Source organism: Cajanus cajan, chromosome 7 (genome assembly GCF_000230855.2).
Source record: "Cajanus cajan strain Asha chromosome 7, NIPB_CcT2T_4, whole genome shotgun sequence".
In the NCBI taxonomy this organism is placed as follows: Eukaryota; Viridiplantae; Streptophyta; class Magnoliopsida; order Fabales; family Fabaceae; genus Cajanus; species Cajanus cajan.
In genome coordinates, this window is record NC_138523.1 from 47,763,087 (window position 1) to 47,789,510 (window position 26,424).

General features: G+C 32.4%; 2 protein-coding genes across 2 annotated transcripts; both read left to right on the forward strand.

Moving 5' to 3' along the window:
* Positions 1-1,343: 1,343 nt before the first annotated feature.
* LOC109805041 (protein PSK SIMULATOR 1) lies at positions 1,344-3,788 on the forward strand. The gene has a single exon (XM_020366977.3). It carries the CDS (start codon positions 1,763-1,765, stop codon positions 3,542-3,544), a length of 1,782 nt encoding a protein of 593 aa, XP_020222566.1. The 5' UTR covers positions 1,344-1,762; the 3' UTR covers positions 3,545-3,788.
* Positions 3,789-10,115: 6,327 nt separating this feature from the next.
* Positions 10,116-15,230, forward strand: LOC109805002 (AT-hook motif nuclear-localized protein 20). The gene is made up of 5 exons (XM_020366928.3): positions 10,116-10,202; positions 10,779-10,966; positions 13,075-13,180; positions 13,390-13,489; positions 14,064-15,230. Exons 1-5 carry the CDS (start codon positions 10,116-10,118, stop codon positions 14,909-14,911), a joined length of 1,329 nt encoding a protein of 442 aa, XP_020222517.3. The 3' UTR covers positions 14,912-15,230.
* Positions 15,231-26,424: the final 11,194 nt, after the last annotated feature.

The window sequence follows — 26,424 nt, forward strand, 5'->3', positions numbered from 1 at the left end:
CCCCATATCCAAATCATTTTATCAATTTTATGTTGTATTTAGGGATCAAATAAATTATACCAATTTTAAATTATATTTAGGGATAACAATGAATATAGAATTTGAGTAGATTAATTTATAGTATACCTAAACTTAGTTATTAAGTGATACATTATGTTTAAATATTGAGTGATTATTACAATAAACTTTAAGAAAAACATATTCGTAAACTTCCAAATCTTCAGCAGGAGGTACACTTCAAAATTTGTTAACAAAAACACACTACGCTACGTATTTGTAAGGTTGAAATTAATAACTTGATGGATAAGTTATTTTCACTCATCATATAATCTCACCTTTTTTTAAAGATAATTATATTTTTATATTTATATATTTTTTAAATAATATATAAAGGAAATACCCTTTTATGTTCACTCTTTTAAAAATAATTATATTCTTATATTTTTATTTTAATTCTTTTGCCAATATATCTAAAGATAAAATAGGAAAAAAAGTATATACAAAATAATAATTACATTTTAAAAATAATAACTGCTAATTTATTTAAAAAAATATTTTTTTTACATAAATTTGAAGTACCTTTTTCATTATTAGTTAATTTACTATAAACCTCTTAAACATATTTTAAATACCTATCCTTGTAGTTCAATAATAATAACAAAGGTAACAAACATAATGATGTATTACTTAATTTTAAATACAATATTATAATTATGTGTACACACACATACACATGTGACAGAAGTTTATTAGATAAAATGAATATTAAGATACTTATGTAAATATTTATTCTTATTAAAATTTGCGTGTAATTATCAAGATTTGACAAATGAAAGTAAAGTTTTGATAAGAAAATCAATTATTGAAATCGGTATACATAAGTAACATAAGGTTTATATAAATAATTTTAAAAAAAAAATATTTATCCAAAAATACATAAATTAATTTATGTACAAGTTAATTTAAAAAAGCTCTTTCACATTTATTTATAAATTTTTTAAAATTTATATAAGTTAACTTTATTTGATTTTATTTTTGTTCTAGCTTTTTCTTACAAGTTTTTGTTTGAAATAAATCCATAATATCTACTTTCTTCCTATTAATGATTGAACTTGCTTGATTTATCCTTTAAAACAAACTATTCACTTAAAAATAAATAGATCCATAATTATATATGTCCATTAAACATGTAAAAGACCCATACATATATAATATTAATGATTAAAAATTTTGTCCCTCATCTTAAAATTTATTGATTAGAAAAAGTAAAAGAAAAATTAGAAAGATTCAATTCAAAATTGTGATTCCTTTTTTTGAAAACTAGACTGGATAGCTCTGAAATAGCAATCAAAGCAAAGCAAAAACAATCACTCATCTCCTCTCTTTGGTCCCTACCCCTTATATCCTTTTGTTTATCACTTCCTTCTTTCCCTCCACTTTCTGTCTCTTCTCGTTGCATCTTATTTTCGATTGCACCCTTCATTCTCCTTCTTCAATCCTCACATATTCACCCTTTTTCTTTGGCCACACACAAAGCATCAACTTGCACTCTTTGCATTCTCTGTCTGCCCCACCAACCATTTCATTCCCAAAACCATTGTTGACCCTCAAAGTTTGCAGCTTTGACAAGCTACTGGGTTCTTCTCCTCGTTCCCCTCAATGGGTCCTCTCATGCCATTTCTCTCACAAATGGGTTTTCCCAGCTGAGTTCTGGTGATGCAGATTTTAATGAAGGGCATTCGGTGAAAGTGGTTAGGTAGCTATGGTTGCTGAAAATTGGATTGTAAAGATGGGTAACCAAGTAAGTGCCAATCTCAAGCACGCTCTTCTTCTCGAACCTTCCGCAAAGAGAAAACAAGATCCCAAGAGGCAAGATAATAGTAGCAAAGAAGTGATTGGGATTCTCTCTTTTGAAGTAGCAAATGTGATGTCCAAAATTGTTCACCTTCACAGATCCTTGTCCGAGCCCGAGATTGTGAAGCTTAGGAGCGAGATCTCGAACTCAAAGGGTGTTCAAAACCTGGTTTCCTCCGAAGAGGGGTATCTCCTGGAGCTGGCTCGAGCAGAGAAGATGGAGGAGTTGAACCGTGTTGCTGGCGTGGTTTCTAGGTTGGGGAAGAAGTGCTCCATGCCTGCTTTACAAGGCTTTGAGCATGTGTATGGAGACATTGTTAATGGGGTCATAGATGTGAAGGAGTTGCGGTTCTTGGTTAAGCACATGGAAGGAGTGGTGAGGAAAATGGATAGGTATGTTGGTAATACCAGGAGTTTGTACCGTGAGATGGGGGTGTTGAATGATTTGGAGCAAGCCATGAAGAAGTTTCAGCATAAGGAGAGTACAAGGGCGTTTGAGCAGAAACTCACGTGGCAGAAGCAAGATGTGAGGCATCTGAAGGAGGTTTCGCTGTGGAATCAGAACTTTGATAAGGTTGTCGAGTTGCTGGCTAGGACGGTTTGTACCATTTATGCTAGAATCTGTATGATCTTTGGTGATTCTACATGGAGGAAGAGTGCTACCCTTGGGCTTAGTGGAGGCTCTCCACCCATGCAAAGTGAATGTGGGTTGGTGTCTGGCCAGATTAATGTTCCTTTGAGTTCTGACAAGTTGAAAGCCAATCATGGCAAGAGAAATGGTTGTCATTTGGGTTCAAGTGCTGTGGAGACAAGGGAAACTATGAGGAGAGGTGAATTACCATATCTTCAAATTGAAGATTTTGGTTTTCCTTGTGGCACAAGTCCTGGGAGACTCTTCATGGATTGTCTTAGTTTAAGCAGCGCGGTTACAAAATTCGATGAGGGCGATGACAATGACGAAGATGTTATTGGTCACATATCAAGCTTTCAAAGTGTCGGTCTTGGGAATAAGGTCAAGAAAAAGGAGCACTTGTGCCATTCTGGTGGTTTAAATCATGTTCAAAGTGGTGTTCCTTTTACTAAAGATCTAAGACAAGTCAACTCTGGTCTTCAAAGTCTTCAAAGTTGCTCATCCTTTGATCTCCAAAGTAGATTAGGTGGTTATGCACCTCCTTCTACTCTTGGAGGATGTGCTCTGGCATTGCACTATGCCAATGTGATAACCGTCATAGAGAAACTCCTTACGTATCCACATTTAGTTGGTGAGGAAGCTAGGAATGATCTATATCAGATGCTACCAACGAGCTTAAGGCTATCTCTGAAAGGCAAACTCAAGACCTATGCAAAGCACTTGGCCATATATGATGCCCCTCTGGCCCATGACTGGAAGGTGACTCTTGATGGGATTCTTAAGTGGCTTGCTCCACTTGCTCATAATATGATCAGGTGGCAAAGTGAGAGGAACTTTGAGCAGCACCAAATTGTTAGCAGGACAAATGTGCTGCTATTTCAGACACTATACTTCGCTGATAAGGACAAGACAGAGGAAGCTATGTGCCAGCTTCTCATGGGACTCAATTACATATGTCGTTATGAACAACAACAAAACGCGTTATTGGGTTGTGCAAGCAGCTTTGCTTTTGAAGATTGCATGGAATGGCAACTGCAGTGTGGCGCTTTTAGCAGTTGAAAATATTCTGAATATTGAGATCCTCAATTTGATGACCATTTTCTTAATTTGTATTTAACACCATACATCGACATCATTTCGATGCGGCATGGAATTTTGAACTTTGTATATTTAGGATTAGGACTCTTTGTTGAAGGCTTGAAAAGTATTGTAAAATTGCAATTCGATTTATAAAGTATATAAGCTGTCATGTAATATTTTTGAAATGGGTTAAAAAGTGCTTACAGTATGCTTTCTTTCTTTATTTTGGTACATTGTACATCTTATTATGCTTGGTTATAACTATTACTATTATGAATAACAGACTATTATTGATATTGATATCTTATTCCTTTAGTTGCTGTTGATTTATTCGTGCATTTTCTTCTAATCATCTTTCAGTAGTTTTGTAGTATTTAGAAGCTTCCATTGACTTGTTTCGGTGGTTCATGGTGCTAATTCAGGAAGTTCGCGCTTTCGCGTCTTGGGTGTGAAAAAATTGAATTGTGAAACTTCAAATTTCAAACCTAACACCCCTCTCAAGTCTCAAGTTTTAAATACTTGGCCAGTGTCAAATGAAGGGTATATACATATTTTTTCTCAAGTTTTGAAGAATGAAGGGAGTCTTTTAAATGTACATATTTTTTAATGAAACATAGAAAAAAAAATAACAAATTGATCTTTAAATAACATAGCTGTTCTGAACTATTGTTTCCATTAAGGTGTTAAAATGGCCAGGGTGTAATGCTACAACGGGAAGTTACTACTACTGTATTGTTCGTGTCAGTGCCATATTTAAACTTCAGTACGGCTTAAGAAAGGACAAAACTAATATTTTTACCTGTATAATTCGCTTCTTAGAAGTTGACTGAAAGTCTGAAACTTTTAATTTTAATTAAAAGAATAGTATTAAAAATATTACATTCAGTAAGCAAGGGTCTCGAGTGTATTAGTTATTGACTTATTGTAACATTTGATTTCGATTAGTGAAAAAAAAAGCAGAAAAATGAGGGTCACAGGACGGCCTGGACTTGGACCATCTGATTGTATCATGTGACATACATTTATGGCTAATCAGAAATTTCAATTTTTGTTTGGTCTGAAATCTGAATAGTCATTAAGTTGGGCGTGAATTTGCCTTTCGTGGGCCACATTCTGGCCCGATTTGCGTGCTGTACTGCTGTCTTGCCCTTCATGTAAGGAATCGGAGGAGAACTAAGGAGAGGGATTGAATGAAAATATCAAATTTTAACGATTTTAAAAGTTTATGAGTTGACATTTTTTTTAAAAAAAAATTTATGAATTGACATTAATAAATTTTATGTTAAGAAACAATAATATAATAAAAAACTAATTTTTTATTAGTATTGTTTTTAATACAATTTTTTTTTATATTTTCTATCTCATTTATTTAAATAAGTGGAGATATAATATTTTTTCTTTTTATCCATTCGAGTAACAATTTTTTTTCTGTCCTATTTTAATTTTATTCCGATTTTTTTCTCATTTCACACATTGTCCAAAAAAGTGTTAAAATGAATTTTTGATCTTGTTAGTTAAATTTTTTTATTCCTATTTTGAACATTAAATCCTAAACTCTAAAATGTGTGTATGCGAGGGATCCATCCACTTATTCTAAGAATAGGTGTTTTTATGTTTTATATTAAATGTTGACAATTGAATCATTGAATTAAAAAATTTTAATACATAAATCAAGTTTATAATTTTAAAAAAAAATTAAAAATTATTTGATACTCCATTTCATTAATTCAAATCAATGTATAAATATCCTTATGTCTTTATGATTATTCATCAATTTGAATTAATGAAATAAAGTATTAACTAATTTTTGAATTTTTTTAAATTCATAAACTTGATCTGTATATTAAAATTTTTTAATTAAACGGTTGAATCATTAAAATTTGATCATTTTAATTAAACTTTCGCTACTAATAGTAGAGTTAATCATCCATACACTGCTAGTATAAAGTTTTTTTATACTGGCAACCAATCATATCTTTTAAATTATTTTTATTTTATTTTTATTTGATTAAATAAGCAAATGACATGACACTATTAAAAGATATAACTGTAAAAAAAATTTACACTGCAGTGTATATGTGATCAATTCCTAATAGTAATGATTTTGTTAAGTGTAACAATGAAGATGGATCGTTATACCTGAACTCCTACACGATAGGGGAGTCGAGGTCGAACTCCTCCATGATAAGATGACGACCTCATAGAGTCGTTGGTCATTATGGACAAACTCATACCCGTTGTCGAGATTGTGAATTGTGAGAAACTATTCCTCTTTAAGAGGGATTGGAGTTTAGATTGGAAGGTTTAATACTTGCGATAAAGTATGATCACATGGATAAAAATAAAGATGCAGTCAAATGCATTAAAAATTTTATTTAAAAAATTAAAAATTTTACTTACATGATATAATTGAAATGAAATATAAAATATAATATACATTTAGTTTCTCATATAAAATATTTTTCTAACAATAATTAACGGTAAAAATTATATTTAAAATATTATAAAAGGTTAATAATTAAATCACAATAACAAAATTTACATGTATAAAAATGAAAAAAATAATAAATTATATAATTAACAATTATATCTAAACCTAAAAAAAATGAGTTTAGTTTTTCGAGGCTTACGGAGATTAAGATATTCTTTGGCCCTAACCAATTACATTTGAAGATATTGGGAAATGACAAAGTCGGCATTAAAGTATTAGATGTTTGGTCACCGCAAATGTACTTTAGTGCCACTCTTATTGTAAGGCACCACCATTACCTATACATACTGTTTCAAGAATACAAATTTACTATATGGCGTTGGTACACAATGTATTTTTAACATTTAAAAAATATTTTAAACTAAATTATGTTCTCATTTTTTAATAAAATATTAATTATTATTTTTAATTTATATTTTATAAATTATTCAATTATTATAATAAAAATAATATATTTATTAAGAGAGTAGATTATTTTGATAAAATTATATATATATATATATATATATATTATCTTTAATTTATAGGTAAAAAATTTAAAATATGATTATCTATATCTATAAAAAAAAGTAAATTCCTATTTTTATGTATACATTTTTTGGATTATTTTATTATTAAATTTTTAAATAATAAAAAAATAATATTAAAATTAACTATTTTTATAAATTCAATCAAAATCTTGAAGTTTCAAGGTTAAACATAAGATTAGTTGATTCAACAAATATTGATGAATTTATATCTATATGTTTTAGTATAAAAATTATTTGTGACAATTTTAACATTTGATAAAGCTATATAAGTCTTATAATAGAGAATGAAAAAGTTTTTTTTATAGAAGTTTTATTTTTAAAATTATCGATATTTACACATTATCTCCACTAATATATATGTTTAAAGGAAATTATCATAGAGGTATGAAATTTCTTCTTTTTCACTAGTATATATAGAGACAGAGTGTCTCACGTCAATAATTATTATAAAATTAAAGGAGTAATATTTTGTCTAATACATGTACACTTTCAACAATGGTTTGCGTCTGGGTTATAAATGACACTTAGTAGCATTCTCATGCATCTTTTGTTAATCAATTTTAATATTACTTTCAATTAAATATTACTCGTATTTTGCTCGTGTCAACTTAATAAATAAATTAATAAATAAAATATACATTATACACCACACGAACATTCAATAAAAAATATTAGGGACTGTTAGTTAGAAGACATCTGCAAGTATCAATGACGCTATGTTTGAACAACTCTATGCAATTATATATTCAAAATTGTTTGGATAATTTTTTTAGAAGTAATTATAAGAGAAACAAAATAAAAAATAAAAGTAACTATTTCTTATAAGTTAAAATCAATGTGGGTCACAATCTTTTGTGGACAAATAAAAATATGCAACTGGTGTAAAAAAAAATTGGAAACCAAGTTCCAATATTGTTCCTTCTTAAAAAAATATCATTTCATTTGTGAACTCAATTAAAATCTAAAGTCAACCATTTTCAGATTTAAGAAAACTTCGTTACAGATCCCTCTATAATTTCCAAAATGAAGCATTGGGATATTTTTTGGGAGGATGTTATGAAATTTGTGATAAAAAAGAATAACTAATATTTTTTTACTACATGAATATTTTTTAATTTTTTTTATGAATAATTTTTTTTACTAATTTTAGTCCTTAATTTTTTTCTTGTCAATTTTCATTTTTATTTCTTGAACTTTTCTGTTCGTTAATATTTTTTTGTTTATGATGTCAAGATTTTTTGTTCATAAATATTTTTTTAAAAATAAAATCAAATAAAATTTGCTTAAATATCAAATATAAAAATTGACAAATGTTCATAAACTAAAATTATATTTAATTTTAAAAAATAGCTTAATAATGAGATCATAAAAAATAATAATAAAAAAAGCTTCAAGAGCATACACAAGAAAGTGATTGGCAAAAATAAGACAATGTAATTGACGTTGGGTGACAGATTAGAGATTAGATGATGGTATTAACAATTTGTTACTGACGGGACTAAGAGGAGAAGTTTCTCTCGTTAGCTTCTAACTTCTTTTTATTTGCATTTTTCTTCATAAAACTCTTTTTCCTTAGTTACGAACGAAGTCGCAACTAGACGGCTTTTAACTGTATAATTATTTTAGTAAAATAGTGTTTTGACAATTTCTCTTTTCAAACAGAAAAATATTATGAAAATATATCACTAGTATATTAGTTAATTATATAATTGAACTTAACATCACATTTAACTCAAAACATTATGTTCATGAGTCTTTTACTAAGATATATTCACTATGTTTATTTTGAGTAAACATGACTTTTTAATTCCCACGTGCACACTACTCTTTCAATTTAAAATATAAGCAAAAAAAAAATGAATTTAAATATAAATAAATCTAAATTAATTTTATCCTATTTATTTCTATAATTACTAAAATATCATTTAATTTAATTGAGATTCTACTTTTTTCTTATTCTTAATATCAAGTTTGAATAAATGATTATATATTTTTTAAATAAAGGGTACTATATATGGAAAAAAAATAAGATTAATAAAATTAAATATTGTTAATTAACATATAAATAAATTAATTTTATTTATAATTAACTCACTACAACAAAAGAACTTCTAGAAATATTTAAAAAATATTATCTAATTGTGTATAAATATTATTAATTTATTTTTGTAATATATTATTAAATATTGTATATAGTCTATATTATTAGACTTTTAATATTATTTTTATATATTTAGACAATATTTTTCAAATGCTATCAAATTGACATTTTTGTAGCATGTTAATAACGTTGCTATAAGTTTTAATTAATATTATAAAATAATAATTAATTTTAATATAGATGTTAAAAGATATTTTTAGTTAGTCACCATAAAATGAGTAACAATATTAAAGTTTATTTATCTTAAATATAATTTTATGATTATATTTTTTTTGCGTCATTCATTTACTTAATGTGAAACTTTAATTTTGAAAAATAATTAGAGATTAAAGAAGTGTACTCTTTATATGATATTTCTTTACTTGATGTGGGATTTTAACTTTATAATCAATTAAAAAAATAATATTAAAATAAAAAGATGTTACTTTTCATTTATAATAACATTTTTCAAAAAAAAAGTACAAATTAACCTATTTATTTAATTTATAATAATATTTTATAAATGCAAATAGTTAAATGTTACTATAAAAAAAAAAAGTAAAATGTAGTAGTTATTATGAAGAGAGTAACACATTAATTTCTATATTTTTTTAAACAACCCCATTCACCATCAAATCTATATGTGGAAATTGTTGAGATTGATTATTGTGTAGCACTTCATATGCCACCTTTTGAAAAATGAAATTATAAGTATAATTTATTTTGATATGTCTGAAAAATCTTACATCATTTAAGAGTTAAGATTAAAGGTAATTTATAAACATCTTCCCTCCTTAATCTATTCGTTAGATGGAGGGTTTAAACGATTCTTGCCCTTAGTATTTGATTGGGACTCTTTTCTTCAAACTATTCACAAAATCAATTAAAATATGAAAATCTATATTCACCTATCAAACACGAACTCACCTTTTCATTCAGTAGTTAAAGCTTTATTCATTATTGCTATTAGGATAAAGGGGCTCAAAATTGATTCACCATACCTTGATTTTAGAGTTTTAAACTAAAGAGCTTCCTTTTCCTTCATAACTTCCACAGGATAAAAATTAAATAAAAATGTTGTTCAAAACATAATAATGTAATTCTACCACCAATATGACAAATATCATATTTTTTTTTCTAAATGATTTTTTAAGGCTTAAATATGTTTAAACTATCTCGAATTAGCTCGATTTTCAGAATACTACTTTTTAATTTTTTTTTTGTTAAAATTACCTGACAATTTTTTTTTCTTCAATTTAGTACCTGACGTTAGTTTTCTCTATTAAATGATGACGTGGAAAACAGACTGTCACGTCATCACCCAACAGTGTCTGCCACGTCATCACCCAACAGTGTCTGCCACGTCATCCAAGGGACTGCCACGTGGACATGGTGATGATGTGGCAAACACTGTTGGGTGATGACGTGCCAGTTCATCTACCACGTTATCACTTGACAGAGGGAGACCAACATCAGGTAATAAATTGAAGAAAAAAAAATTAGTCAGGTATTTAAAACAAAAAATAATAAATTAATAGGTAATAATCTGAAAATCGACTTAATTGGAGGTAATAATAATCTAAAAATTGACCTAATTAAAGGTAGTTTGAACATATTTTAAGCCGCACTTGAAATTTTTTTTTCGAAAGTATCTTAATTCATGGCACAATATAAAGCATTTGTTGGTTTTATTTCTAGTTACAGGTGTTTTATGTCTTCTTCATCTTATTAATCTTCACTTTTCTCCACTTCTTCATTGTCCACTCACTATCTTTGTTGAAATTTTAGGTCCATTTTTTATGACAAACCAAAGTTTGAAGTCGATGGATTGTATGAATATTCGCATACGCTCCTTTCACTCAATGTAATTTATGCAATCGAAATATGGTGGCCTCAAAATAGGTTGTCCTTCAGTAACAATTTTCAGATTACTATCTTCAATTAGGTCGGTTTTCAGATTATTACATCCAATTAGGTCAATTTTCAAATTACTACCTATTAATTTATTATTTTTTGTTTTAAATACCTAACTAATTTTTTTCTTCAATTTAGTACACGTTGATCCCCCTCTATCAAGTGATGATGTGGCAGACGGACTGCCATGTCATCACCCAACAATGTTTGCCACGTCATCACCATATCCACGTGGCAGTCCCTTGGATGACGTGGCAGACACTGTTGGGTGATGACGTGGTAGTCCGTTTGTCACCTCGTCATTTAACAGAGGAAACTAACGTCAGGTACTAAATTGAAAAAAAAAATTGTCAAGTAATTTTAACAAAAAAAAAATTAAAAAGTAGTAATTTAAAAATCGAGCTAATTCGATGTAGTTTAAACATATTTAAACTTTTTTTTTTAATGAATCTAGGAGAGGCTTTCAAGTAGATATATTTCTTTCGAGCTAATTAATACCCATATGAAGGTATTAATACTTAATGTTCAATGTTATTGATACACATTTTGGTGAGTATATCAATTGTCATATTTAATAAAAATGAATAAAAGTTTAAGTTATCAAATTCACATGAACTCGAATTATAATTATTTAATTCAATTTTAGTATTATTAAAGGAATTTAAAATTGTTTAAATGAAATATAAAAAAATTATAAAATTATGGAATTATAAAACATGTAACAATGTACTAGTAATGAAAAATTTGAATTTAGATAATAATAAAAATAGTCATAGATTGATTTTACTAACCTTTCACATGTAAATCCTTCCAAATTTTCATTCAATATTAGAAATTATATAATTAATTCAACAACTCTCAAATATATTTAAACCATCATTTCTTTGACAAGCAACTCTAAATTGTTTAAGAAAAATCTCAATTTCTTGATAATTTTTGTGAAATAATTTGCATTAAGGTCAAAGACCTAAAAATTGTCTGATAGCTTACTCCTATTCCTAGGAAATAATTGTTATCAGTGTTTTATCTATATCGTAACTCTACGAGGGTTTTCCAAGCTTAGTTAAAATTATAAAATCAGGCATTAACCAAAATAAACATTAAGTATAAAGTTAAAATGATTAACTAAATAAAAACAATGTATTGAATGAGAATAGAGAAAAATATGAGTACAAAAGCTACATCAATATCCAACAATAAAAAATTTAGTTATTCATGCCTAAGGGTTACACAAGAGAAGAGAGATCCTTGATTGACCCACAATTATAAAAATGCTCAACCTCTCTAAATCTGTGCTTTGAAATGTGTGATTAATACTGAGAACTCACATAGACCCTACTTTTATGCCCATTCAGAGTGTCTATGTGACTTGTTCTGAGCGAACTTGTGTGTGCTTCCAATGATACTCTTTGTTCTGATTTTCTCAAAACGTTTAGGTTATAACTCTAAACAAATTTTACTTGCTCTAAGCACTTAAGTAACTGATCACTTTGAGCAAACTGGTATAATCTTCTAAAATTGTCCTCTAACTTGACTCATTTCGACCTGTAATTTAATTGTTTAAAGTGAATTTCACGAGCTCGGAACAATTTTCTATGTAGCTCAAGATCATGGTTCCTCTTTGAAACTTTTAACTTCAAAAATATTTTCTCCTTGTATTATATCTCAATAAAAAAGTATTAAAAATATTTAATATTTAAACAACTAAATTCTAAAATAAAATTAATTCCTATCTAAATATTTTGTGAAAAAACAAAACTTAAAAATATAAAATATATTAATAATTATCTAAATTAAATAAAAATTATATGCATATTTAACAACAAAAAAACCCTAAAATTATCACTTATCTAACCTTGGTATCTAGCCTTAGTACCAACTCAACACCCCTGTATTTCATAGCCGACAAATTCTCCAAAGTAGCCACCATCCACCAAAAGAGCACATTTAAATAAATAATTTCATTAAACACTATAACATCAGTTGAGAGCTTATTCATGAACTTGATCATTGTGAAACTTAATGATACAAGTTAAAAAGAATCATTACATGTTATAAATCAAATAAAGGTTATAAACCACCTTTATTAATTAAATCAAATAACCTTTTTCAAAGTCTTCCTCAAGAGGATAAGACATTACATGTTACAAAGAAATGTATTAAAAAAAACACACTTAATGATTACAATTTACATGGCTGCAAATATACACATTTTTTTTAATGACAAAAAGCTACACTATATCCGACATGAGTATAGAGATGCAAGTAGAAAGAACTAACCAACCAGCCAGTAAAATTTGTTTGGCATGGACAGTGTTAAAGTGGGAGTAACTGAAATGTAATACCAGTGCAGGTTGAAGGTTCACCAATGTTGTTTCTTCTTCTTCTTGTTACGCTTAACTTTCTCTCAATGACTCGTTCTCTCTTATGGTAGCGTTGGTATATCGGGCCCCGAGAAAACGACGTGCCCCGCACCTGCCAACGCGCACGCGACCCCACAAAACCCTAATTTCCAAGACCCTCTAAAAGCAGTGCTTATTGTTCGTTCCTCTTATATAATAACAGAAGCAACAAGCAAAGATTGGAGAGAAAAAAATAGAAATAAAAAAAAAATAAAGTAAGAAAGAAAATATATTGACTCCCCTAATAACACCACACGCCAAGAAAGAGAACAAATCAAAAACATTTCTTCTCCTTTGTTCTTGTCAAATAGTTTTGTGTTCTTTCTCTTTCTATATCTTATTGTTAGATAGTATTGTCCCCTATTTTGGTTTTCTTAATTATCTCTCTCCATCTTTTCTCTGTTTCTGCCCTCGTATTTGCTCTCTTTGTGCTCGATTCTGTGAAAGGTTTCGCATCTGTTCCCCCTCGTGTCCACTCAGATCACTTCTTCATCCAAAGAATAATTCAACAAATTAAAAAAACAAATAAAAGGAGAGAGAACACTTCCTGGTCGTCTGATCTTTAATCTTTCTTTCCATCTCTTGAAACAGCTAGTTTGATCAAACTCTTTAATACCCTTTGCTTGATTCCTCTTGAGTACTGAATCTAATTCTCTCCTTTGAGCACCTCACCACTCATTCCTTTACCCTCAGCCTCTCATCCATGGGACCGACCAAACATCATATGTTAGGTCTTCAGAGACAAAGAGCTTGCCAAGCCCTTTGTTTCTTATAACCTGTGTGGGTTTGACTTTTTTTTTTTCTGCTCTCTTACAATTACAAGTGAAGGAATACTAGGAGGAGAAAACCAAAAGCACAAATAACTAAACCGAATCAGCTAAATAGCCTTGGCAGTAAGAGGTATCTCACAGGTTAATTTTGCGTTTTCGGGTAAAGGCAATTGAGCATAATTGCTTTCTGGATATATACTATTTTTTATTTTTTTTTGCTTCTTTGGATTCACCTGAATTAATCTCTGCAGCAACTCTGGCAAATCCTTGGTGGACAGGTCAGGGGGGGTTATCTGGGGTTGACCCAGGAACCCATTCACCTGGCCTAAGCAAACGCCACGCAGACCTTGCAATCAACGAAACCAGTGGTGGCCACAGTAGAGAAGAAGATGAAGACAATAGAGATGAACCTAAAGAGGGTGCAGTCGAGGTTGGAAACCGCAGACCAAGAGGAAGACCTCCTGGATCCAAAAACAAGCCAAAACCACCCATTTTCGTGACAAGGGACAGCCCAAACGCCCTAAGGAGCCACGTGATGGAGATAACTGGAGGAGCTGATGTTGCAGAAAGTGTAGCCCAATTCGCAAGGAGGCGTCAACGTGGGGTTTGTGTGCTCAGTGGTAGTGGCTCGGTGGCCAATGTTACTATTAGACAGCCTGCAGCTCCTGGTGCTGTGGTGGCCCTTCATGGAAGGTTTGAGATTCTGTCCCTAACAGGGACTTTCCTACCTGGCCCTGCTCCTCCAGGAGCTACAGGACTCACTGTGTATCTCGCTGGAGGACCGGGTCAGATAGTGGGAGGAAGTGTGGTTGGATCTCTAGTTGCAGCAGGACCGGTTATGGTGATTGCTGCAACTTTTGCCAATGCAACATATGAGAGACTGCCGCTTGATGAAGATGATGAGGGGCCTAGTTCGGCGGCGGCGGCACAGGGTGGAGGATCGCCACCGCTTGGAATTGGAAGCAGTGGGGGTGGCCAGTTGCAAGGTGGAATTCCAGATCCATCATCTATGCCTTTGTATAATCTTCCACCAAATGGAGGAGGGGGCCAGGTAGGGCATGAAGCTCTTGCTTGGGCTCATGGAAGGCCACCTTTCTGAATAGATTGATTCATGAGGATGCGCAAAAAAGATGGTAGAGGGAGAGATCTAATAATCAAATTCAACCTGCTTGTGTTGATTGATCTTGTGCTGTATTTTGAAGGATAGGAATCGCAGGAAGAGTTGCAAGGTTAGAGTACTAATTATATAGTTGTGAAGAACTGTGAGAGAGGAAGCTAGCTAGCAAGCAAGCATACTTATTTTATCGATGTACATGGATTATGAAACTTCTTTTTTTCTCTTTTGCTTCTGTGTTTTGAATAAAAAACATGATCATGGGCGTCTTTTTAATATATTTATGAATAATTTAGTAGTTTTATTCACTGTCTTATTTTTTTCGTCCCTTTATAAATCTCTTGGTTGCAGTTTTATTTGATTTCTTTATTATTTTATTTTATTTTATTATTGTTGCACTTCATGGCTTTGGTTTAAATATATGATGGGATCGAATGATTAGACTTGCAAAATACGATGAAATTGGTGTTTTGAAGATATTATGTTTCCAAGCCCTATCTTGGATTGATGGTTCTTAATTAAACATCAGCTACTTCTTTCACCCTTACCCTTTTCTTTGATCTGGGAAGAAAATAAAATCACTGCTAGGGCTTGTGAACTTAAAACTTCTGCATCTGGAATTTGGCTTGTGTAATTGCACAGTGGATAGGGCTACTACCCAGATCCCCTTATAGAAATTATTGTTTAATCCGAGAAAGGCTTCCTTGTTATATCTTAGTCCTTTTTAAATTGAATTTAAGCAAGGTTAAACATCAAGACAACTTTCTAAAATAAATTATAATGCCGGGGACTGAATAAGTGACTAGTGATATTATACTTGAATTTTCATCATGTTAATTAATTTGTCATAGGTTGAATGAATTATAAACCTCATCAACATAGACAAGTACACGAATATAGCAGATAGATATATGCGAGTTCGGAAATGAAACAGCTCAACAATATATTCAGATCGATGTATGCATATTATCAAAAATGCTTAGATCAATATTTTTTATTTTAGAAATTCTTAAGCGTAACATTACCTTTTGTCGGTTGTGACTGCATGCGCACAACTAATTAAAGTGCCATAAGCTTTACTGTGGGGTATATCTTCCATATTTTGATGTTTGTTGACGAAACTGTCTGAGTCTGGGTATGAATCTCTTCTTCGTATTGATTTAATCAAGTCTCAGACACTTCTGCCATTCCACACCGCACATGTTATGTTTATAGGATTTAAGATGAGTCCCAGTCCCACGAAGACACTCGATCATAAAGTTCATTGTGGCAGAATGGGAAATTTTCTGTCCATACCCTAATCATGGATCGATTAAGATGCTGCAGAAAAAAGAGTGACTCTTTCTCCAAGAAATGTACTAATAATATATTAGTACATAATTGAAAACAGTGTTTTTTGTTCTAAACATAGAGAACTGTCTTTATATGCCTAGTGCAAAGTCTCTTATTTTTAAATTAAAATATGGCTCACAAACTATTTTGGTAGCTAATATGATAGTTAATATTATTGTAACTGTTTTTCTCCCTTGATCCATGCCTCCTTCGGTACTTTAAGGGTCACTACTTGATAAGAAAATTCAGTAAAATCATGGGAATATTGATATTTAGGGGTGACATATATTGGATATTGACCGTTGTTTTTGTTAGCCATATTATTGTACAAAGAAATCAAAAGTGTTTCATCTAAAGTGATGAATAATTAATCAATTTTCTTTGAAGACAGTGCATCTATTGGCCTCAAGTTAAATCCAATGGGGTAAAGAGTAGTTCACGTTTATATATAGAAACTATTGTTTATAATTAACGTAAATTTAACACATGTATTTCGCTCGTTAGAAACATTGTGTTTTGATGTCAGATTTTACATCTTTTGACCTTAAAATGGTCAGGAAGATAATGCTTTGTGAAAAGCCGAGAGAACTGGAAAATGAGCACAAGATTGTTAAACTTCAAATTTTAAGTAAAACTCGTTAAGAAGAAACACAAGAGTGTGGTTGGTACACATGGTATTTGTGCTACATTATAGTTTATTACACTAGTTTATAAATTTGTTTAACTAAAATTAAAAGTGTTTAGTTAAATAGTTTATTTCTCTAACTAATTTTAGACGAGTCATAATTAAGTTTCTTTAATTAGCTACTTTATAGCCATATAGTTTTTTTTTTATTATCATATTTATCCTTAATATTTTAATATGGTTTATCGTTTATCTTTTGCTTCTTTTAACAATAGGGTTAAAATATATTTTCACCTCCCACCCAAAAAAAAGTCTTTCTGCATTGTCATTTTTGTGTCCAAACTAGCTATTATTGTCAATATCTACTCTGATTAAGTCGTAATTTTACGTTTATAACATACATTCTCACTTAACTAGTCATCGCTCTACTTCTAAGTAACATTGCTTTAGTTGTTTGGCGATTCTAATTAAAAAGTAGAGAAATTTTTAAATTTATTTTTTTTACTTAAATTAATGCTAGCTTATTTTCTTAAGAAAGTCTTAATTTTTATGTTTATTTCCCAAAAAAAAAACTCTTTCACTTTGCACCAATATCAATTTTTTATGATGTTTGTGTTAACCATTTAATATAGCTAGTTATATAATTTGAAATCAATATCACTAGTTAAATTGAAACAATTTTACGACAATTAATTCATTAGTGTCATTGTTTTGCTTATAAATTGCTGGGAAAAAAAATAAAATGAATTAAATTGTGTCCACTGTATTTTCATGAGTTGGTCTAAGAAAGATGATGAGGTGTAGTGTCTTACAGTATTCAATTTACTATTAATTTTATATACTTTTTAGTTCATATACTTTCTTCATATATTCCTTTGTGCCCTTAATATTGATGTTCCACGGAGTATTAAAAAAAAAAACTAAAGATGTAATTTTATTAACATGAATTATTACTTAAAACAAAACCAAAATTATGTGTATCTTTTTTAATGAAAATTAAAAAAATAATATAATATAACTATATTGATCATTGCAATTCAAAAGTATAAATACGAGGAATTTTTAGCTTATATTTCATACTATACTATTTATTTTATTTATTATATTGTTTGTTTTTAATAAAATATTTTATCTTTAGAAAAACTGGAAAAAAAAATCTAAGTTTGTGAAAAATAAAATAAAATTATAATTACCTAAAAAGATTTTTGTCTGAAAAAATAGAATCTGTATATAAAAATGACATAATATATTATTTTACTTTTTTAGCTAGGTTAATACCTAACTTTACTAAATACTTTTAATTAAATAATTTAAGTTTTCAGTTCTCAGCTAATAGCTTATCAAGTTTCAAAAAATTTATAAGCTTATCAATTGTTTTTGTCAGTTGTACAGTTAAAAATTATTACATAAAACTGTGATACATTTTAATGCAAAAATAGATGAACGATGACACACAATACGCAAAATCAAACTTTTCACGTTAACATCACTCTTAAATCAATTTATTTCCTAACGTAAATTGAATTTGGAGATCAGTGTAATTAATCTTTTTATATTGATACATTAATTTAAAAGATAGATATATTAATAAAGGTACTGAGGCACCAAGACCCATAAGTGATAAAAAAAAAAAAAAAACTCTTCCTACCCATGCTCAAGTTATATATAATTTGTCTATAAATAAGTATGAATTATATGTCAACTTAAATTCATCTTCACATGTAAGTTTAAAATAAAAACCTCATATTCTCACTTCTCTCTCTTTTTAAATTTGATAATTACAAGACATTTGACATAAATATTAATATGCATATGCTAGTGAGACAATTTGAATAACGGTTCATATAAATAACATTCTTTCCAAACCAATCCAAACACGCCTTAATTTTTTCTATATCTCATTTCCTTTTATAAAATTCATTGTCTATTTATCACTTATATTTATCTCTTTATCGTCCTCTAAAAGTTTTGCCTCTACGGTTTTGTCTAGACCACATACATTTAACTCGCCTTCTCTTTCACATTGCTCCATTCTTTGCCGTCTTTAAGTTGGACTTTATCGTCCAGTTTCTCATGTTCCACCATCTTTCATTTATAGTAGTTTATTATGAATATGGAATCGCGTTTATATATAATGTCACCACAGAAATGGAAAAAGTCAGACGACCTTATTTTTTAATCATTAGCATACATACAAAAATGAAAAAGTTAAGATTTACATTTTACATCTCTCAGTACGCAAGTTACAAGACTACATTTCATCACAAAAAAACATCATATATGATATAGAGCATGAACATAAATAACAAATCTAAGAGGTTGGACTATATATGCTTTTTAATTTGCTTTGATTGCCACAAATCGAATCCTAGTCTAACATAGGAAAATTGATTTTACGAATTGCATTATAGTTAGTTATGTTTGTTATTTGCTAATTAGTCAAAGTAGTGAAAAGTTTAATTTTCTTTAAATAAAGTCTCAAAATTCAAATATTTGGAGAGTTTTATCTTAATGTGTCTAAATTTTTTACGACTATATAAATTTTAAATACTAAGGCTTAAAATTAGTAAAGTTAGTTGTGAGCATTTAATGTCATTCCTTAATTAAATTTGGATCTTAGGTAGTTAAAATGAAGAGTTTTTAGATCTTGATAAATATCAAGTACATGTCTAGAGTATATGATGAACTTAGATTATTTAAATATTGTGTAATATTCATGTTTTTATGTGCTAGTTCAAGTCATACATTGAGAGCCTTATGTAGAGTGAGTGAGTTCAACTTTAAAAGGAGTTTATATGGAGTTTCTCAATTGGAGACTGACTTATAATTTTTTATTTTCAAAAAAACTTTCTGGCTTTTCTCCCTTGTCTTAAGAGAAGCTTTTCTTGCAGAAACCAGAGTTTTCTCCTTCTGGAAACCTACCTCCCCCTTTTTTTAGTAGTTGATCCATCTTGCGGAATTTGTGATTCAAAATCAAGAGCCAAGAATTCCAAGTTGGATGTGATGCAGATTTCATGTCGTCTTCTCCTTACCCTCGTCGATTTGATTCTTCAAAAGGTAAGGGAAGCTTATGGTTTGAATGATTGCATGTTGCTTGTTGTTGTTGTGAATGTGATTTCTAATGGGTAAGTTCAATTAGTTGTTGAATGTTGAGTAAAAATGTGCGAGAGGATGGATGGTGGGTTCTTGGAATTTTTGGTGTTCTTGATGTGTTGTTGATTTGCATTGGTGGCTTGAATTGTCATTTTTGAGGTGATTGTTGAAGTTGTGAAGTTGAGGCTTCTAGGAAAGGTGAACTCAAAACCTAAAGTTATTGATCTCTCATTGTTAAAGGTATGCATGTTGCTTTTGAACTGGTTTGCATGTTGAATATGTTGTTTAGAATCGTTTTGATGGTTTAGATTTGAGTTTAAAGCTTGTAGGCAAGCTTGGGATAGATTAGAAAGGCTTGGAAACCCCAAAATCGTGAAAAAAAAATAGAGATGGTCTCTTTCACAAAATGACTGAGCATAATTGGAAATGAGAATTAAGGATGTCTCTAAAAGGAAATGATTGAGCCATTTTGAAACGATTAAATGGAATTAGAGATGAAGGGGTAGTCTCTTAAAGGAATCCTTTAAGTATTTTTTAAATGAATGAGCGGATTGATGTTTTTCAAATTAGACCTTGTTGTCTTCGTAAAAGTTGTAGCCCTAGTTATTAATTTTTCAATGGATTTGGAATCACCTAAAAATGGTATCTAAAACTCCAGTTATGACATTTTTAGTGAGCAAATGTCAAGTTGTTAACATTTAGATAAATTATTGCAATTTTTGTGATTTTTAATATAGTGGATGATGGAGTTAGTACTTGAAATTTTCATAAGGGTTGTAGATAATCTTTTTTTTTCTTTCTTATGAAATAAGGATGAGTTTGATACAAGTAGTATAACTCTTTGTGTGATATTTTATGTAAATGTTATCAATATATGAAAGTTGATTTTGATAAGTTATATGTTGATACATGTTATATGATATTTTAAGTTGTTTTATAGATGAATGAGATATATGAACTGTACGATAGATGGTCTATGGTGTTAATTGTGTTGTTAAGGCAAAAAATGGTTAATGGATATGTTACATATGCTATAAAATGTTATAAGTTAAATAGTGTAAGTTGATTGACATGTAAGTTATAAGAATTATATGATGCTAAGTTGTTGGAGATGTGTAATAGAATAATATGTTGACAATGTAAAGGGTTGCACGTTGATGTATATGTTGTAAGATGGATGCTGATAATTGTTAAAGTTGAAAGTTATAAAGTTGTTATGTATAAAATATTATGTTTATTATTGTTGTTAAGTTAAAAGTTGGTATGCATGTTGAAAGATGATTAAGTTGTAAAGAGGTAAATTGATATGATATTATGTTAATGTATGGTAAAGATGTAAGATGAATGTTGTTTAAACTATAACAATGTACGATAAAAGTTGTTAAGCTATTCAATTGTTAGGCATGTAATTGTAATACATGTCTATGTTCAAATACATATGAGCTAGATGAGAGTTAAAGATGTTTTCAAAATTTATCTTATTGTGCGGATATACGCTATATTGAACCCCTTATTATAAGTAAATCAACTTTTGAATGGATAAGTTATTTTCAGTTGCCTCCTCTAGATTTTATGTGACATTTGTATGTGGGTAATGTCAAGACATACATGTATAAAATGATCATAGAGCTATACTAATTACAAAGGACCAATCGAGTAAAGTATAAAGTTGGGAACTTAGTTCTTAATCAAGTATTGGAGGCTTGTGATATTTGGAGGATAGTCAATAGACTAATTTCATAAGCAGCTTGCAAGCTAATCTCATGATATACCCATACCCAAATTATTTTATCTTAACACATTAGCATACTTCCTAGTTTAAGTGGCAAAACTTGATGAATAAATTTAGATTATGCTAGCCATTGTTTCTAGCCTTGTGCTAGCTGTTGATCTTGGCCTTAATGTTAGTCGTTATTTTATAATATTAAATTAATCACTATGACTAAGTAGGGTTAAGCAATTAAAACTATTTATCTCAATTTTAGGAGATCTCCTTAGGTTAATACGCATGATGATGCATCAGTTATGTGTGTGTATACATGTGTGTGATTGTGTAATCTATGTTGTTATGTTAAATGTAACATTGTAAAAAAAAAAAAAAAAAAAAAAAAAAAAAAAAAAGAGGCTGATTCAGTAGCCCAGAACGGGCCGTTCCCAAACTGGAACGGGCCGTTCCACACTACTGAATTGAACTACATATTGTAGTTGAGAACGGGCCGTTCCGGCAAGGAGAACGGGCCGTTCTAGGAAGGAGAACAGGCCGTTCCGGAGGGAGAATGGGCCGTTCCGGAGGGAGAACGGGCTGTTCCTGAGGGAGAACGGGCCGTTCTGGATGAGTCCCGGAACGGGCCGTTCTGTTTTCAGAACGGGCCGTTCTGGGCGTGGATTTTGTGCGTGATCTGGGAGTTCAGAACGGGCCGTTCCGGTATCGGTACGGGCCGTTCTGGCCACTCCGGATTGCCTATAAATAGGGGTGAAGGGGGGGCCGTGAGGAGTTATGGTTCTAGAGAGAAGTTTTAGAGAGAAGGTCTCTGGGTCAGTGAGCTCCTTTCTCTCCCAAATTTCTCTGTTTAACTCCTTTTCTCCTCTAGATCAATAACTCCTTCTGTCTTTTCTTGAATTTCAGATTAGAAAGCTTGTTTTGGGAGGACTAAAGTTTCGAGTTGAGCCTCGAGGGGAAATTATACTTTTGATTCAGTCTTTGGCTATCTGAGCCAATCTTCAGGTAAGGGAAGCTAGATTGTTTGCATGTGGCTGAATTTGTTAGTTTGGATGAGAATTTTGAACTCTCTGAATAGTTTTAGGCCGGGCGCAGGTTGAGCGTATCAGGCGTGGAAGAGCTTAGAGCTCTTGGGTTGGTGTTAGGCCAGGCGCGAGTTGACGGCACTGTGCTTGAATATATTTATGAATGAATTGATGCTTATGCATGTTTAAAGTTGAAGTTTTAGATCATGTATGTATGATATATGATGTATGGTGAGGTGTGATTCATATGTATGCTTTGTGATGATATATATGAATGTTTGAATATGATACGTTCATATGGTATGTATTGATCATAATGGTAGGTAGACCATTTATGATGTATGATGCATTATTGCATGTGATGTCTTATGACATGTGTATGGTTGTTGATCATGATGGTGGGCAGACCATTATGATGTATGATGCATGATTGCATGTGATGCCTATGGCATGAGTCTAGCCTAGGACTTGAGGAGAGGAAAAATATTTCGAACTGGAAGAGCTCACATAGAGTCTCTTGAGAGTGGTGCTTGGATAGGCCACTAATATATGAGAGTGGTGCTCTGGGAGGCCACTGGATTTGGGAGAGTGGTGCTCAGATAGGCCACTGGGTTGGGTGAGTCTCCTCTAAGTCCTTAGCTAGTGTTGGAGCGGGGTATGAGGTCGAGGGTTATTCCCTTAACCAAGTACTCGGGAAGGTGCGTGGATCTTTGCGGATAGTCGGTGGGCGAACTCCACAATTGACTTGGTTAATGCATGCCAAGGTCGTGGTAAGCCCGTACCCAGCTGTGCTATACCTGACGGTGGATCTGGACTTCCAAGTGTGTAAGTGACATCATCCGAGTAAACCCGAGTGAGGATTATATATCCTGTTTAGCTGTGACCGAGCGGGCGCATTGGGCGTGAAAACGGTTGGGGTGGTTTCGGTAGGATGGAATGTCACTTATACAGCTCTATTGTTATGGAGATCTCCTAGGTGTATGCGTGACGACGCATTAGATGATTGATATGTATGCCTATCTGTCATGAGTTGCATTCATTGCATGATTATTAATATGATGAAGTGTGGTGTTTGACTTCATGTTTGGTGAATGAATGATTGATTGAGATGAAAGGTTCCTTAGGGACAGGATTTGGGATGCATGTGTAGTATAGAATTTTTATTCTGTACTTGTATTATTGATCTTTGAATTCTAGCTTACCCTTCTGTTTTCCATGTGGTGGAACTGCGATGATCATACTTGGTATGGGAGCAGGTCAGGGATAGCTTGGGAGTAGAGATGATCGTTGTGAGACGAGGAGCTGAGTCTCGTGTTTTGAGTTACCATTCTGGGTAACATTTTTTTTGTCAGTGCTTGACCGGCACTAAGGAATATTTTGGGATGACTGTACATATATGGTGCTATATTTTATATACAGAAACTTAATTATTTCGATCTTTATATTTATGCTTGTATGTATGTGTTATCCAGTTTAATATTCTCTTAGTTAACTAGTTGTAGTGCGATTCCACTAAGTGTAGAGACCGTGGCGGGTCGTTACACTTTTATGGTATCAGAGCCGGTCGAGTCTTTTAGGATACTATGTGGGGAGTGATCCTTCTAGGTTTCTGTTGTGTCATATCTCTGATATGTGTTAGCCTTTGGTGAATTGTGGGGGTATTATGTTACTAATAGGATGTTTGAATTCTTGTAGTATGGTGAGACCCCAGTATGACCAGATTGCTAGGGCCATGGAGATGATAGCCATGGCGATGCAGCAGCAGAGTGCTCACTTTGCTCATATGGAGGCAGGTAGAGCTGCGGCTGAGGCAGCTAGAGCTGCGGCTGATGCAGCTAGACCGGTGGTCTCTCAGGAGGGGAGAGATTTAGCAGAGTTCAGGGGATGTCAGCCTCCTCAGTTCAGAGGGGATTCAGATCCTGATGTGGCGGATCAGTGGTTGAGGGATATGGAGAAGATTTTTAGTGTTTTAGGATCTTCTGATGAGAGAAAGTTGGCTTATGCAGTTTACATGCTGGGGGGCGAGGCTGAGTACTGGTGGAGAGGCACCAGGCAGATGTTAGAGAGCAGGGGTGTGCCTGTTGACTGGGATTGCTTCAGGAGGGTCTTTTTGGAGAAATATTTCCCGGATAGCGTTAGATACGCTAAGGAGGCAGAGTTCATGAGATTACATCAGGGGAGCTTGTCTGTTTCTGAGTATGCTATGAGGTTTGAGCATCTAGCTCGTTTCTACTCTCAGGCCATATCTGAGGCTTGGAGATGTAGAAAGTTTGCGGAGGGATTGAGGCACGAGCTGAAGAGGGTTATAGTCCCCATGTCCATAGTAGAGTTTCCTGCCTTGGTTGAGAAGGCAAAGACTGTTGAGAGTTTGGAGAGTGGTGGTAGCAGCGGTAAGGCTGCTAGAGTTCAGGAGGGATCATCTGGGTCCAGGAGGGGAGGCCAGCAGAGGGGACCTTATGACAGACCTGTACAGTCTCAGAGAGGAGCTGTTAGTAGGGGACCTCGACCTGTTACTCCTCAGGGCGGAGCACAGTCGATGCGGTGTTATCGATGTGGAGGAGCACATATGGTGAGAGATTGTTCCCTTCCGGGGAATGTTTGCTTCAGATGTGGTAGGCCAGGCCACATCTCTAGAGATTGTCAGACACCGGCGACTTCATCTGGGAGTGCCCCGAGGCCACCCAGACCTACAGCTGCGGGGAGAGTGTTTGCATTGTCAGGTGCACAGGCTTCTACTTCATCAGACTTAGTGAAGGGAAAGGGGAAGGCAGCAGGTGAGGATGTTTTATTTTTATTCGATTCTGGAGCCACGCATTCTTTTATTTCTGTTGATTGTGTGAAGAGATTGGGTTTGTCAGTATCTTCCTTGCATGTTGATTTGTTTGTGTCTACTCCGGCTTCAGTTTCTGTGGTGACGTCGGAGATGTGTGTGAGATGCCCGATAGAGGTGTCTGGTAGGAGGTTCCGAGTGAACCTGATTGTGTTGCCCATGGTGGATATCGACATAATCTTAGGGATGGATTGGTTATCTGCCCATCACATCCTTATAGATTGTGCTCGGAGAGAGTTGATGTTTCCTCAGTTGGAGGATGAGGTGTTGGTATCAGCGGGTCAGGCTGAGCAGTTGATGAGGGATGGAGCTGAGTGCTTCATGTTGTTTGCAACTTTGAGTATTGAGACAGAGAGAGCTATCGCTGGGATCGAGATTGTCAGTGAATTTCCTGAGGTGTTTCCAGATGATGTGCCAGGATTGCCACCCAGGCGTGATGTTGAGTTTAGCATTGATCTGGTACCAGGTGCAGGACCGGTATCAGTGGCTCCTTATAGGATGGCTCCAGCTGAGTTGGTAGAGCTGAAGACACAAATTGAGGATTTGTTGGAGAAACAGATGGTGAGGCCCAGTGTTTCTCCTTGGGGTGCTCCGGTACTGTTAGTGAAGAAGAAAGATGGTGGGGCCCGTTTGTGTGTTGATTATCGGCAGCTGAATAAATTAACGATAAAGAATAAATATCCCCTTCCAAGGATTGATGATTTGATGGATCAGCTGAGGGGAGCTTCAGTGTTTTCAAAGATTGATTTGAGATCCGGATATCACCAGATTAGGGTGAAGGAGAGTGACATACCGAAGACTGCCTTTAGGACTAGGTATGGTCACTATGAGTATGTGGTGATGCCTTTTGGTGTCACTAATGCTCCAGCAGTG

What these genes read in the sequence shown, in the direction of transcription:
- LOC109805002 (XM_020366928.3), top strand. Translation starts at nt 10,116, where the DNA reads ATGGTGATGATGTGGCAAACACTGTTGGGTGATGACGTGCCAGTTCAT. An exon ending in CAGAGGGAGACCAACATCAG is followed by an intron (nt 10,203 to 10,778) that starts GTAATAAATTGA and finishes TCTTCAATTTAG; the next exon opens with TACACGTTGATCCCCCTCTA. An exon ending in TGTGCTCGATTCTGTGAAAG is followed by an intron (nt 13,490 to 14,063) that starts GTTTCGCATCTG and finishes TAATCTCTGCAG; the next exon opens with CAACTCTGGCAAATCCTTGG.
- LOC109805041 (XM_020366977.3), top strand. Translation starts at nt 1,763, where the DNA reads ATGGTTGCTGAAAATTGGATTGTAAAGATGGGTAACCAAGTAAGTGCC.